Below are 16,510 nucleotides of genomic sequence, written 5' to 3' on the forward strand. Positions count from 1 at the left end.
TTCTTCTATTTCAATATCTTGCTCTTCGTGTAATTTAAGATAATAAAAGGGAAGAATTTCATATACTGAAGTAATACTCCTGTAATCCTTTCTATTATGAATCTTTTCTTAAATCTATTTGCCTTTTTTTTCAAATGTTAATCTTATTTAAGGGTTTATAATAAGAAACAGCCAACATTGTACACTAAGATCATCACGAAGCCATCTATTAATCCACCAGAAAAATGGGAAAATTCTGCTGCCCCCAGTCAGATATAAAAGTGTTAAAGCAGGTATGATGATGAGAGGGTATAATTGCAGTATAATGCGAGCTGTTGTCCATCACACATCATGCAGGTCCAAAAGCCAAAAATATTTAATTTAATTTCCTTGTCACTTGTACTGCATGCATTACCTTTGTATAAAAGTAAAAGTAAAAGTAAATGCTATTGATTTGATTCTGTTTGAGGACAGAAATTATTCACTATATTTTTGCTCTTAGTATTAAATTAAATGCTGTAGTTAGGTCTAAAATTTTATAATGCGTAATGGAAAGCTATTTAGTTCTCTTTGTTGAGAAGAATATTTCCAAGAATTTGCAAAGAATGATTGTTAGACATACTTTTTTCAGCAATCGATCTCATAAGAGTAGGAATTTTAAGTCTTGATATTTTGAAAACTACATAGGTACGATTTAGGAACCGTAGCAACTTTATAATCCTTACCAAATTTTCCGTACGTCCATTTGATAAATGCTTATTTTTTTTACTTATTTGTAAACAACTTCCTTATGATACAGTTCTCTTTTTGATCTGATTTTTTAAATAATGATTCCTATGACATTAAGTGCAATAGTATAAGTGAGGCATCTCATAAATCAGATTCTTTTACTGTATCCTGCAACAAATTTATATACAATTTTGTTTGAACTTACAAATTAATGTTCTGCTTATTACGTCATTAAAAGTTATTGTTCTTCCTTCTGATTTTATAGCTTCTTTTTTATGGATGTTGTCATCCTTGTATTGTTGTAAACCTTGTTCATATTTAGACGGGACTCGAGAGAGTATTAAGTTGCCAAAGAAAGATGTTGCCAGATTATTCTCATTGGCAAAGTCTGAAAAATTACGTCTGGCAGGTAATTGTATTATACAGTGTGTTTTTTGTATGAGAACTTTTTGAAAGCAATTTTACCCCACTTATAGTTATCAGAATTTAATGATTAATGGCCTATTTTCTTCGTTTTTTAATGCAATTAATAGAACAACAAAAAAATATTTCAGTTTTCATTTAAAAAATACAGTAAAATCTAAAATTCAAAACTTAGGTGTCAACATCTAAAAATGGTTTTATCGCATTTTTCTTACGCTCAAATATTCAACCTTTTGCAAGAATGGCTGCTAAACACTTCAAATTTGAGATATAGAGCTTCTATTAGGAATATGTACTAGAACATATCAAAGTTTGAATGTCATATCTCAATTAGGAAGGTCGAGTACTGGCCCCCCAAAATCGACTACAGAAAATTAATTTTTTTTCTTGCAAAGGGTTGAAGATTTAGGCATAAGAAAAATGCGCTAAAACCATTTTTAGATGTTGACACCCAAATTTTGAATTTTAGATTTTACTGTACTTTTAAAATAAAAACTGAAATATTTTTTGGTGCTCTATTAATTGCATTAAAAAACGAAGAAAATAAGCCATTAATCACTAAATTCGGCTAACTATAAGTGGGGTAAAATTGCTTTTAAAAAAGTTCTCATAAAAAAAACACACTGTATACCTATAGATGGCAATTTTTCTCGAATTGAAAATAAACCTAAAAAATACTTCCGTAAAAAAGAAGTTGTTGTATTTATTATTTTTAACATGCCCGTTAATTAGAAGAATCGTCACAACAAAATTAGATTAGTTGACAATTGGAAAACAGCGGAAAATATAATGCACTCAAGAGGCTCAATTACTGAGAATGTTAACTGAAAAAGCTATCAAGGGGGGGGGGGGGTTCTGACACTTTTGCGTAAACGGTGATTATAGGCTTTGTCTTTGGAATGAGAGGATAGGTTATTAGGGATAAAATCATTCTTATATGATGAATTTTCCCCAGATTTAAGATTTTTTTGGATAGGCCTCTAGGTTCCGGAGCTCCAGGCCTCCAGGTTGTCTCTCTACAGGTAAAAACGACAAAAAAATTTTTTTTTAAGAGTTAGATGTCAGCTTATGAGACAAAATATGTATGTTTTTTCTTCAAATATCTGAATAACAATCAAAAAGAAGCATATTTTGTTTTATAAGTTAACTTCTAACTCTTCAAAAAAAAAATCTTATTTTTAATTTTTACCTGTACAGAGACCACCTGGAGGCCTGAAGCTCCGGAACCTGGAGGCCTATCCAAAAAAATCTTAAATCTGGGGGAAATTCATTATATAAGAATGATTTTATCCCTAATAACCTATCCTCTCAGTCCAAAGACAAAGCCTATAATCACTATTTACGCAAAAGTGTCAGAACTTCCCCCCCCCCCCTTGCTTTTGTCAACAATCAATCAATGAAGAATTTAGGCTTTTTAAAAGTATTTTAGGATGGTGTCTTTTTTAACAAACATGTATAGGTACCTAATATATATTATTATTCTAGGTGCAATAGGATTATTGGTTGTTTCTAGTGGAGTCACTATGTCAGGTTGGTATTAAAGTCTTTTTTTAAATCTTAATATTTTCATAAGTAAGTAGCAGTTTGTGTCTGTGTTTTTGGCTGCAAAGATCTTGCAAACGGATGATCAAATTGTTACAGAGATTTTAAGAAAGTTCAGGAATTGTTCAGAGCTGGATCTTTAAATCATTAAGTGGTGCGCCGGATCGGTGCGCGCCAGAGGTGGTCCAGATTGGCGCACCTTATATGGATCTTTAAATCAAAATGGCATAGGCGATCCGGCGCACCCAGAGCCCAGGGTTGTCGAATTGGGCACTTTTTTTATATTGGGCGGCCCAATTGCCCAAAAGGGTTCTGGGCGGGTTTTGGGCGCCCTAAAGTGGTTTTGGGCACCCTTTTTGGGCAAATGTCGTAAAAAGCATCTAAAAAGGATATAAAATAGCCTAAAACCATACCTAGACTTATTCTTAGAAATAAAATAGCCTAAAACCATCTCAGGACCTATAAAAGCTCCACTTGAAAGGAGAACCATATCGGTTCAGCAGTTAGCGAAATCCTTCACTAGATACAAAAGAGCTTACTAATTTATATAGTTAACTAGCGGCTACGGCCCTAGTGGCCTCTAGGGGCACTTGAGGAGGGGAGAGTAAAATTTGGTAATCCAATTATTATATTAGATTTGAAAAGAAAAAGTAAAAAAAATTTGGGGGGGGGGAATAATTTTTTTTTTGGAGGGGGTGGGTTTCCTCCCCCCATTTTTTTTTAGTTTAAAAAAAAAATTTTAAAAGTTTTTGGGGGAGTAATTTTTTCTAGGGGCGATTTGTCTTAGGAGGGTGGTGGTACCCTCCCCCAAAATAGTTATAAACCTTCCCAGAACCTATGAGAAGCTACCCTGTTTAGGAGAACCTGATCGGTTTAGCGGTTAGCGAGATCCTTCGGTACAAACACACAGACACACAAACAAACATACACACATCCTGTAACTTTAGTATAAGGATATCACCCAAAAAATAGGCCCGCCTCCCCCTCTTTTTTAACCCCCTCCCCTTTTTCTCTCCCCCCTAAAGGGGGGTGCCCAAAAATGCCCAAAAGGACCTTATATTGGGCGGTCCAAAACCGCCCGCCCAAAACTGCCCGCCCAAAAGCGCCCGCCCAAAATGACAACCCTGCCAGAGCCGGACCTTTGGTTCACCTCCGGACCTTCTCTGGCGCACCCAGATCCGGCGCACCACTAAAATGATTTAAAGATCCAGCTCTGATCAGGTTTCAAGCTATTTTTTATGGGGGGGGGGGGGATTTACACCACCCTAGAAAATTGCATATAAAAGACATAAATGATAACCAACCAAGCATAATAAGGACTTCCAGACAAACAAATAACAATGAAAAGGTTGGCTGCAATATTTGAATGAAATGACACAAGTATTTTTGTTTTGGTACAACGGCATTTGGCTAGCCGTGTACAAGATCTTTTAATACAGACGTATTAAACCTGCTACTTCCCACATGAATCAAAACCAGCATAGTTACTAATACAATTTATTGTATGAAAACGGTCATGCTGAAATAAAAAATAACAGAATTAATAATCAAATATTAAAATGTTAAATACATCATAAGAAATAAATCTTGTAAAGAAAATAAATCTTTTTTATTTGGGAATAATCGTCTTTTCCTTATAAAAGGTTTCGTGATTTCGAACTCATGTTTCAAAATGTATAAAAGAAGTTAGGGTTATTTTTTGCTTAAAATTAATCAAAACTAAATGCGAGTTTGTAATTCATAGATAAAATCATCATAGACTACTATTAAAATATTCTGATACAAAAATAAATTAATTACTTGGTCTAATTTTAATGAAAATGAGAAGATTAATTTGCCGTCTTTAAGAAAATCATTCCACTCTATTAAAAATGCTTAAAGAAAGAATTCTTACCGAGGTCATTGAACATGTCAAGCCGGGAAGCACTCAAAGGTATTTTTCAGTACGGATAACACCACATTTTTGACTATACATGGTTTTTTATCACACAGATATTCCGCACATCTTGAAAGAAAGATTAAAGATGGCTATGCTAGCTTTGTTTATGTTTGGTTGCGCAAGCGTTGTTTTGAATGCCGTGTTAAAATATGAACTTTTTGAAAATAGGCGCTTTCTAAACTGCCAATAATGATAAGGAAAACAAAAAGGATAAAGGTTCGAGTTCACAAACGCAACATACTATTATACTTCCAATACAATTTTTAAGTGTTGGCTCCAAATTAATGTTATCAAACTTAATTGCATATAAATGTTTTATACTTGTTTTTATAAATGTTAAAATATGACTTTTAAAGTCCAATCTTACTATAGTACCCAATGACAATGTTGTTAATTTTTAGTTCCATTTGCTTTGGGCCAAGTTGTGGATATTATTTATAACATGGATCAACTCAAAGATTCTTCTTTAGGTGAGTTTTTCCTCAATTTTGCTACCCTTAGAAGTTTGTTCTATTATTAACTGTCCTCCCTGTGTCTGTAATGCTCAGTTTAGTTTTTGACATTTAAAGTTTTTATTAATGATTAGCTATTTTTCAAATAGCTAAAAGATCGACCATCAGCAAAAATTTGTACCTTGATTTTTAAGGTTCTAAACCTCGCAGTATTCTAGAAATTATATCAATGTTTAAATTAGTAGTAAAATAAGGGACAAATAATTGTTGGGGTCCAAACTAAAGTTTTTTATTTTTATTTTCTTTAATATGTTGTGTTTTGAAATTTGTATATATTTGGAGTTTTGTTTCTTGTATTCATCCGAAACAGATTAATATCCGGTAGATTAGAACCGGTTCTCATCCATGCGAAAAAATTATATCTAGCATCGTATTATACCTACCAGTTTTCTACGAATATAAAAATGGTGTACAATCATAAGATTAATACAATTTTTTGAAAATCTGTGTATTCAGCATCTCGAGGATAAAAAAATTGGTTTTAATATTGTAATTGTACATTTTATATCCGCGGAAAGCTGTTTATAATACGATGCGAGAAATAAGTATTCTTAATTCTTGTTTTGCTTCAGCTGAGCAGAAAGAAGCTATCCGGCAGAGATTAAACAAAGTGTGTTTAGCCCTCTGTGCTATTTTTATGGTTGGCGCAACAGCAAATTTTGGGAGGGTGTATCTTATGCGGTTGGCGGGACAAAATATTACTGCTAATCTTAGAAATAAGGTAAGGATAGGATAGAAAGATAGACATATGGACAAACAGAATGATGGACATATAGACAAACATAATGATATACAGAAAGATAGACAGATATTTAGACATGAAGATATAGAGATGGACAGAAAGAAATTTAAACAGATTGACAGACAGAAATTTAAACAGATTGACAGACAGAAATATATTATATATATACAGATGGACAGGTAGAAATATATACAGATGGACAGATAGAAAGATATACAGATGGAAAGGCAGAAAGATATACAGATGGACAGACAGAAAGATATACAGATGGACAGACAGAAAGATATACAGATGGTCAGACAGAAAGATATTCAGATGGACAGACAGAAAGATATACAGATGGTCAGACAGAAAGATATACAGATGGACAGACAGAAAGATATACATATGGACAGACAGAAAGATATACAGATGGACAGGTAGAAATATATACAGATGGACAGACAGAAATATATACAGATGGACAGGTAGAAATATATACAGATGGACAGACAGAAAGATATTCAGATGGACAGACAGAAAGATATTCAGATGGACAGACAGAAAGATATACAGATGGACAGATAGAAATATATACAGATGGACAGATAGAAATATATACAGATGGAAAGATAGAAATATATACAGATGGACAGGTAGAAATATATACAGATAGACAGACAGAAATATATACAGAAGATAAGACAGAATGATATACAGATGGACAGACAGAAAGATATACAGATGGACAGACAGAAAGATATACAGATGGTCAGACAGAAAGATATACAGATGGACAGACAGAAATATATACAGATGGAAAGGTAGAAATATATACAGATGGACAGGTAGAAATATATACCTACAGATGGACAGGTAGAAATATATACAGATGGACAGGTAGAAATATATACAGATGGACAGACAGAAATATATACAGATGGACAGATAGAAATATATGCAGATGGACAGGTAGAAATATTTACCTACAGATGGACAGGTAGAAATATATACAGATGGACAGGTAGAAATATATACAGATGGACAGACAGAAATATATACAGATGGAAAGGTAGAAATATATACAGATGGACAGGTAGAAATATATACCTACAGATGGACAGGTAGAAATATATACAGATGGACAGGTAGAAATATATACAGATGGACAGACAGAAATATATACAGATGGACAGATAGAAATATATACAGATGGACAGGTAGAAATATTTACCTACAGATGGACAGGTAGAAATATATACAGATGGACAGGTAGAAATATATACAGATGGACAGACAGAAATATATACAGATGGACAGATAGAAATATATACAGATGGACAGGTAGAAATATATACAGATGGACAGACAGAAATATATACAGAAGATAAGACAGAATGATATACAGATGGACAGACAGAAAGATATACAGATGGACAGACAGAAAGATATACAGATGGTCAGACAGAAAGATATACATATGGATAGACAGAAAGATATACAGATGGACAGGCAGAAAGATATACAGATGGACAGACAGAAAGATATACAGATGGACAGACAAAAAGATATACAGATTGACTGACAGAAATATATACAGATGGACAGATAGAAATATATACAGATGGACAGGCAGATAGATATACAGATGGACAGGTAGAAATATATACAGATGGACAGGTAGAAATATATACAGATGGACAGGTAGAAATATATACAGATGGACAGGTAGAAATATATACAGATGGACAGGTAGAAATATATACAGATGGACAGGTAGAAATATATACAGATGGACAGGTAGAAATATATTCAGATGGAGAGACAGAAATATATTCAGATGGACAGGTAGAAATATATACAGATGGATAGGTAGAAATATATACAGATGGACAGGTAGAAATATATACAGATGGACAGGTAGAAATATATTCAGATGGACAGGTAGAAATATATACAGATGGACAGGTAGAAATATATACAGATGGACAGGTAGAAATATATACAGATGGACAGATAGAAATATATTCAGATGGACAGGTAGAAATATATTCAGATGGACAGGTAGAAATATATACAGATGGACAGGTAGAAATATATACAGATGGACAGGTAGAAATATATACAGATGGACAGGTAAAATATATATAGATGGACAGGTAGAAAGATATACAGATGGACAGATAGAAATATATACATATTCTCAGACAGAAAGATATACAGATGATCAGACAGAAAGATATACAGATGGACAGACAGAAAGATATGCAGATTCTCAGACTGAAAGATATACAGATTGACTGACTGAAAGATATACATATGGACAGGCAGAAAGATATACAGATAGTCAGTCTGAAAGATATACAGATAGTCAGTCAGAAAGATAGACAGGTGGACAGCAAGAAGAAGAGACATACGGACCGACAGAATGCTAGACAAATGGACAGATAGAAAGATAGACCCATTGACAAAAAGATAAACAAAAAAATAGTTAGAAAGATACATCAAAAATGCATTCAATTTAAGTTGTATTTTTTTTAGGTTTATACTTCCATAGTAAAACAAGAGGTTTCATTCTTCGATAAAACTAGAACAGGAAAGTTTTACAAAAACTGCAAGGAGTTATGTAGAATTGTTCTACATTTTCAGTTCTTATTCTATCTGACAACAAATCTTTTGGACCGAATTCGGATTCGTACAAGAATCCGTCCAAAAAATAAAACGGATTCTCTGCGGATTCCTAAAGCTGCGTTTTTTCATATTTTTTATCTCTCTTCTTGGTGGTGTAGGTGGGGAGAGATAGAGGGGTGATAATCTTTGCCTTCAAAGAGGGGGGATTGAAAGAAAAAACTCAAGACGCTAATTTTAGCCTAGCAGTTTAAGAATCCGAATCCGCTGTAAAAAAAGGGATTCTGGATTCCAAAATTGGCCAAAAAGTTGTCGTATTCCGGATTCTGGATTCCGGATTCGGATTGCCAACCCTAAATTTAGACTATTGTATAATAGTAACTACTTAAATTACTACTAATCAACATGACATTTGATTTAGTAGGATAAAAAAATGTTATAAATGATACCTACTTAATAAAGTTACTTTCTTGTTTTAAAAACGAATATGTAAATTTTGAATTAGTGGATTTTGTAAAAAAAAAAAACCGAATGAACAGGAGAAATAATCAATAGATTATCAGCTGATACACAGTTAGTTTCTCAAACTATTACACAACAGGAACTGAGTCCAATACTTTAATTTTATTTCTTTTGTTTTTTTTTGTTTTTTATTTCTTTTCAATTGATGGTTTTCCTATTGACTATCAACAAAATGATGCTTTTTTATGTGCTTTCTTTGGCTCTAAAGCTAATGTAAAACAGAGGGGGCAAAAATCAGTCTGAAACCACTCCAGGACCTTAAGATCTCTTAAGGTAAGGACCCAATCCGTTGAGATCTTCATGGACAAATAAGATAAAAATCTTACTACCTACTGTATTAATTAGAACTAGCGGCTATGCACCTAGTATCTAGGGACTCTGTAATTATATGGGGTATAAAATAGCCTAAAATCTTCCTGGTACCCATATAAAGTTACCTTTAAATGGAGAAATCTATCAGTTCAGTAGTTATTGAAATCTTAAGCTTCAGACAAAAAACCTTACTACTTTATATTAAAGGATTGTCTTACAGTTATAAGTTAAACAGCATACCTAGTTTTCTCTTTTATTGCAATTCCTGTATTAACTGATTATGTTATTATTTAAAGTATTGGCTACCCAGGTATCAGACGGTATGAGATCATCATTCATGACTTTAGCAGGCGTTGGTATGATGTTCTATATGTCTCCTCAACTAGCAGCAGTAGGATTAGGTAACATATTTCATTGAATAAGGAAAACAACAACTATAAAAGCGAAAATCCAAAATCATATGGTAGGGCAAACGTACATAAGCAATTAAAATAATATTAATTTTTAAGTCTAAACAAAGGGAATAGAAGCTTTAATCAAGTCCAAAAATATAACTAAGTCCTTGAACAGTTTCCTGTATTAGGCAATTTGCAACAAAGGGAAGAGTAGCTTTTGCAATATTCTGTAAAATCGTGAATAAGCTTCCAGCCAAATGCACTTATTAAGTCTAACTGTTCTTAATGTTGACCAAACGCATATATTATAATTAAATGCATATTTAAAAACAGTTTGACCTTAAAAGAGAATTTGACTGAAATCTTACTCACAACTTTACTGAATTTTGCAAAAGCTACTCTTCCCTTTGTAGGAAATTGCTTAATACAGGATACGGATTAAGGACATACTTATATTTTTTTACTTGATTAAAGCGATTCTTTGTGTCATCTGGAATCATTATTCCTAAAATCAGATGACTAAGTTAATTTTATCATAAAAATCATCATTGTCAAAAAATAAAAAATTAACATGACTCTAATTAGTAAAAAGTTTCTCTTTAAAAATTATTTACCTATAGTAACTACAAATATAAAGGTAGATTATGATATAAATATATAGCAATATATCTGGATAGTAAATGGAGTATGACATTTTTCAACAAGCAGCTCTAGGATGTGGTAATAATGGATACTATTAAAGAAGGACTTCTGCCCTAATTGGCAAGCTCTGTTTTGGAGTATAGGTCTGACACCTAGCGTTCAAAAGTCCCCCAAAAAATACTTTTAAAAATATAGAGAAAGTTGTATATTTTCCCTATAGATAAGTAAAACTCACCACTTGTCCATACTTTTGCTGCTGTTCAATGATTCTCTTTTTCTCCAGGTATTGTGCCTCCAGTTGCCTTATGGGCTGTGTGGATGGGCAAAAGAGTTAAGACAATAAGCAAAGAAGTTCAAAGTACATTGGCAGAGGCCACAGGTTTAGCAGAGGAAAAAATTTCAAATATCAGAACAGTGAGGTAAATAAGTTAGTTGATCCTCCGGTTTGATTGCTAAGCTACGTTAAACTAGGGGAGAAATGAGATTATCTTGGCGCTATTTAGGATAACAGCTTCCATATTTGTGTGGAGATTGCCATAAACAATGCATTCCTACTATAGAATTTGGGTATAACTTGCTCTGAAAGACATTCTGTTTTCAGAGACAGAAGGCTGATTAATTCTTGTTTGTGCCTTACTTATTAAGCATTTGAAATATGTGCATTTTTACACTAGTAAATTGGTTTAAATTAACGAGATTTGTTACTTTTTGATATTGACATCCTTGTTAATTATTTTATCATTTATTCTCATTGGTTGTTTTAGAATATTTGCCAAAGAGGAGGAGGAGATAGCAGCTTATAATAGGAAGATGGATAATGTTCTGGACAAAGCTATCAAAGAATCTCTTATTCAGGTATTGTCAAACTAAGTTTTTCTTGTTGATCTGTTATCCTTTTAAGTAGGGTTGGGCCGGATATCCGGTGTGGCCGGATATCTGGCCATTTTCAATATCCGGCCGGATACCGGATATTGAAACTATCCGGCCGGATATCCGGCTATAACTTTTTTTTATATTTTACACCAAAAATCTCTGCTTTTGAAAATTTTAAATGGCTATAATTTTCTTATTATTGAAGATAGAAGAATATTTTTTGAATATGTTTATCTTTATGCAAATTTTATTATATGAAATCTCAAAAGTTTATTAATAAATATTTTTTGCTACTTTAATATCTGGTAATTTAGCCGGTTATCCGGCCGGATATCCGATAATTTTGCCGGATAAACGGATATTTGCCGGATATCCGGCGTTGGCCGGATATCCGGCATTTGAAATCAGCCGGATATCCGGTATCCGGCCAAAAAAGTATCCGGCCCAACCCTACTTTTAAGTTAACCTGCTAACCATCCTTGTAATCAGGGTCTGTGATTCAGCCAATTAATTTAATCTGAAATTGCTAAAAATTTAATCAGAGTCGGCGTATAACATGAAGTAGCTGAAGGAAAGTAGGTTAGAAGGAAAGAATTAAGGAAAGGGGGTTGTGCAGAAATTTTCACTTAGAATTTTTGTTGAATCACATTCTCTAGTCCCTGCCTGTAATATAAAGTTGTAATGCTTTTATTTCTGTAGCTTAAAATTTTGATAACAACTAAACCATTTTAATTTTTCAATAGGAAAGCATGGCAAAGGACCCCGGATGGTTTAAGGCTATTTCATTTGTTTAGATTTAAGTGTGGGATAGTTTTTGGCCATTTTTCTGTCCTTCCACGCCCCTTTAAATATAAATCCTTTAGTTGGTATGAGCGCATAATGTAATTGTAATTTACTGTACCCATAACCAGGAACTAAGAAATAATAAAATAAGAACAAATATACATTTTTAACAAGTCATAAACTTAAAACTTAATCCTCCACATAATAAGCTTAACAAGGAACTATTTTAAACATTAAATATTTATCTCTGACCACAATAACCTAAAAAGGGAAATATAATATGATGGATATTTTATAGTAAAACAACGTTTTTTACTTCAATTTTATGGATAAGTATTTCTTTCAAAATGTCAGTGTGCTCTAAGAGTTGCAGCAATGTGGAAATTGTGGAAATGCAGCAATAAAGTCATTTAAAATTTACCCCCCTGTCTGCATATTGTTGTGACTTTCAGGGTGAAATGAGAATGTTAGCAACTGACCTAAAATATGCCAACTTAGCTGCTGAGGCAGCTAAAGTAGCTTCTGTGTCTGTTAGTGCTCAAGTAAGAAGATGAATGAGTGTGCCATGCATCATAACTGTACAGAACAGCCTCACTAGAACATGACTGCCCGCTTCAACCTATATGCTACTTTTTTTATTAAATTATGTGTAAAATGAATCCTGTTTTTGAAATATATTGTTTTTTGTGTGTGAATTATTGTTTTCTTTAAGTTAATCAAGTCCATAAATTTATGACCAACAATTTTACAAACTAGGACTTCAGAAAAAGGATCTATTTTGATTGAAATGACGTAATTGTGTGCCAGACTGTCTAAAAATACACTGAGGGGTACAAAGGGACAAAAAAATAGTCTGGGCCTTGATTCTCTATGCTATAACTGGATAAAGCAGATGTGTTTGCTTGAAGATATAACTTCAGGTAAAGAATGTATTTTTTTATGTTTCTTTACATTTAGGCCAAATTTTATGGTATGACTGGCCTAAGTGGAAATATGATTATAATTACTGTTCTTTACTATGGTGGAAACCTTGTTACCTCTGATGCTATTACTGTAGGTAAGCCATAAATTTTCATAATTTATTATTATTATAGGAAGGGAGGGATCTGTCTTTTTCATACCAAATTTTAAACAAGACATAAAAACTGTAAATGTGTTTAGCTAGCATAGTAGTTACATTGTACTACAAACTATAACTGAGAAAAAAAACACCTCCGCTGAATATTCAATCTTCCTCTAAATTTGTCATTCATTATTTGTTCAGTATAGTGACATGTTGAAAATATTTAAGTGTTAAGTGAAATAAAAAGAAATTTTTTTAAAGCAAAATAAGTTAATTGCTGAACTACAAAGCAAATCTTATACAAAAATAACCCCTTACTAACCGCTTAACCGATATGGTTCTCCTTTACAATTTAGCTTTTAAATGGTTCCTTGAAATGGTTATATTTTGGTGGAGGCTACCATCACCCTCCCAAAAAAAACGTTAACCCCCCCTCTAAAAAATTCAACCCCTTCTCCCACCCCTGGAGGCTTTTAGGGGCGTATCCGCTAGTAAATATACCTATATATTTAGGAAATCTTGCATCTTTTGTATTATACGCTGCATATGTTGGTATTGGATTATCTGGGGTCTCCACTTTTTATGCTGAAACCATGAAAGGTAATTTTATATTACAGTGGGATGGTTATAAGGTGAACGATTTTTCTCGTATGGATGCCACTTTCAACCTTTTGGGCTTCGTCAAAAGAGGAAGGAAAAGAGAGGTGGGCAAAAACCTTAATTACTTTAATGAATTTTGAATGAAAGGTTCCAAACTAATAGTACTTTCAACAAATATTTTTTTATCTGCAGGTTGGTCATTTTTTTTATAAATAGTGGGGATGTCATGTACAAATTATCGTTCATTGTCTTTAATTTTTATTTAGGTCTTGGAGCAAGTTCCAGACTATTTGAGATTATAGACAAACATCCTGAGATTCCAATTTCAGGTAGATCACAACATTTAGAATCAGAGTTCGGCAGCAGCACTATAAAGCCTCAAATTTAAATCCATTTGAATGTTTTTGTTGAAAATATGAGTGGCTATATATTTGGATCAAATTCAGACTTCCAGCTGATTTTTATAAGGTTGATTTCCCTGAGGCTTACGGGCAGCTGTCGAGCCCTGTTTAAAAAAGATTCCATATATGACCAGTATAAAAATTGACATAACATATAATGGATAACTAATACCTACAAAATAATTAAATTGAGATTTATTTTTAAAGTAGGGCACCTATGATAATTAGATCTGTAGAATTACAACTTCAAAAGGTGAAATACTGGAACAGGACTTATTTAACAAAAATTAAATATTCACCACCTTTAAAGTGGTATAGTAGCCGTTTATTTTCTAAGCCGATTTTTAAGAAAACACATTTTTCTTATTCATATTATTTTCATCATATCCCAATTGGTGGTGTGCGGTATCAACACTTCTTTTGAATTTTAAATTGCGAAGGCCCAACTCCCAATATTTTCACCCCCAAAGGGTTTCTTACACGTTCACCCTCCCCCACCTGTGAAATGCTGTGCACGCCACTGGTCTTAAACTTACCGAGAGTTGTGTTGCAGCTATCATTTTGCTTATCTAGGTGGATTGATACCTGCCAGTAGTAATTTGAATGAAATAGCATTCAAAAATGTTCAATTTGCATATCCTACAAGACCTGATGTGAATATTTTAAAGGTAAGTTTTCTAGAATTCTATGGCGCCGTCTTTTTTCTATGGCATATTTACTGTCAGCAAATTAAAACTTATGAACGAAAAGGGTTACATTACTGTAAAGTAAATCTTTTCATATAGGTTTCTGTATGAAACTATGTAAAAAAAAATGGGAATCTCCCATCAAAATTTATTTCTGTATTATTTTCTACTGTTTTTGATCAGTCTTTCCATCTAATTTGCTTTGTGTATTTAATGTTCTATTAGGGTGTGTCTGTCTATCTGTCAAACTATAGTTCATCTAGTTCATCTATATATTTACCTGTCTATATGCAGGGACTAGATCTGTGTATACCAGGGGATACTATAGTTGCCATTGTTGGTCCATCCGGGTCTGGAAAATCTACAATCTCCAATCTGTTGCTCAGGTACATACTTGCGAGAAGCGCCACTACTCTATCACTTAGTCATATTAAAAGTAAAGTCTGTATTTCTGTAACTGTATCTTACCAAAGTTGGAGTATTTCCTTTGAAATATTGAAATCTATTAGGTTTAGAAACTTTTGAATCATTTGCATAAAACACTAAAAGGATCTCGTTGGCCGCTTAATCGATATTGCTCTCTTTTACAGTGCAGTTTCTCATAGGTCCTGAGAAGGTTTTAAACTATCTTGGTGGGAGGATACAACTACCCTTCCAAGATAAATCGCCCATCGAAAAAATACCCCCTCCTAGAATTTTTTTTACTTTTTATTTTTAAAATTAGAATTGAAAATAACCCTTGAGTGACCCTAGAGGTCTATTGTTCATTGCAAAAATTTGACTACTGTTGAATGTTGATACTTTTGTTTAGATTATATGAACCTAGTGGTGGAGAAATACTGTTGAATAACAATAATATTAAGAACATTGATCCATCTTGGCTTAGGTAAGACAAACTAATTTTAACAATTGCATAATGGCGGAGCTTTTATATTGAAGAGATTGTTTAATATTATAATGGATATATTATTACTTGGATCTTAAACCAGATTATCATGTACTCTAAAAAGGCTATTATGGCTAAAATAATGATATGTTCATCCACTTTCTTTACCCTATTCCTCCCTCCCCCCCCCCCCTTCTAGATGAACGAAATGTCCAATTAGTGATGTTCATGTTATAAACCTATATTGACAACATTAGACAATTAATATGGTTATATTGGTCGTACAGAAATTCTGATTATAGGTATATTACTGTGCTACGGCTTCGCAATTGTACACTATTGGAATAGGAATTCTGGTGCTCTCAATCAAGAAGCCTAGCGAGCAAAGACCTTCCCGCCCCTCTTATTTTTTTTTATAAAGGGGTGAATATAAACCTGCAGGATTTATTCCTGCTTAACTTGACCTAACCAAGCTTAAGGTAACAAACAGCACCATGAAAACCCATCCTCAAACCTTATTTCAATTTATTCAAAATAAGCACTTAGAGAGAATACGCAAATCCACGAATTTCCTTGTCGTCATTTATTGATTTATTGCATAATTCAATAATGGTGATTTTTTAAGGAAATATATTGGTACTGTTTCACAAGAACCTGTTCTTTTCAATACATCTATTAAGGAAATCAAGCTTTTTCATTTCTAGTCTTAATGTTGAGAAACAATTTGAATAACAACAAAGCTTATCTTTAACTCATTTGGCTGTCTGTCTGTCATAATTGGGAATTGTGATTAACTCGTCTACTGTTAGAGATAGACGGCTGACACAGACTAATACAGTTTTGGCCCGATACTTTTAAATGTTACTATACCATT

At 33.1% G+C, this 16,510-nt stretch overlaps 1 protein-coding gene across 1 annotated transcript in view; it reads left to right on the forward strand.

The window, feature by feature from the left end:
* The window catches only part of LOC145331439 (ATP-binding cassette sub-family B member 10, mitochondrial), a 44,251-nt gene that overhangs the window by 12,792 nt on the left and 14,949 nt on the right, over positions 1-16,510 (forward strand). The window contains exons 2-18 of the mRNA XM_080176085.1: positions 153-272; positions 1,031-1,117; positions 2,617-2,661; positions 5,014-5,082; positions 5,697-5,845; positions 8,387-8,435; positions 9,007-9,081; positions 9,604-9,708; positions 10,628-10,763; positions 11,109-11,199; positions 12,958-13,057; positions 13,577-13,663; positions 13,930-13,992; positions 14,638-14,732; positions 15,045-15,136; positions 15,562-15,636; positions 16,262-16,314. Of these exons, the coding sequence (XP_080032211.1) occupies positions 153-272; positions 1,031-1,117; positions 2,617-2,661; positions 5,014-5,082; positions 5,697-5,845; positions 8,387-8,435; positions 9,007-9,081; positions 9,604-9,708; positions 10,628-10,763; positions 11,109-11,199; positions 12,958-13,057; positions 13,577-13,663; positions 13,930-13,992; positions 14,638-14,732; positions 15,045-15,136; positions 15,562-15,636; positions 16,262-16,314 (1,491 nt within the window). The remainder of the gene's footprint in view (positions 1-152; positions 273-1,030; positions 1,118-2,616; positions 2,662-5,013; positions 5,083-5,696; positions 5,846-8,386; positions 8,436-9,006; positions 9,082-9,603; positions 9,709-10,627; positions 10,764-11,108; positions 11,200-12,957; positions 13,058-13,576; positions 13,664-13,929; positions 13,993-14,637; positions 14,733-15,044; positions 15,137-15,561; positions 15,637-16,261; positions 16,315-16,510) is intronic.

Source organism: Acartia tonsa, chromosome 11, assembly GCF_053477335.1.
Source record: "Acartia tonsa isolate MP-2025a chromosome 11, ASM5347733v1, whole genome shotgun sequence".
Classification (NCBI taxonomy): Eukaryota; Metazoa; Arthropoda; class Copepoda; order Calanoida; family Acartiidae; genus Acartia; species Acartia tonsa.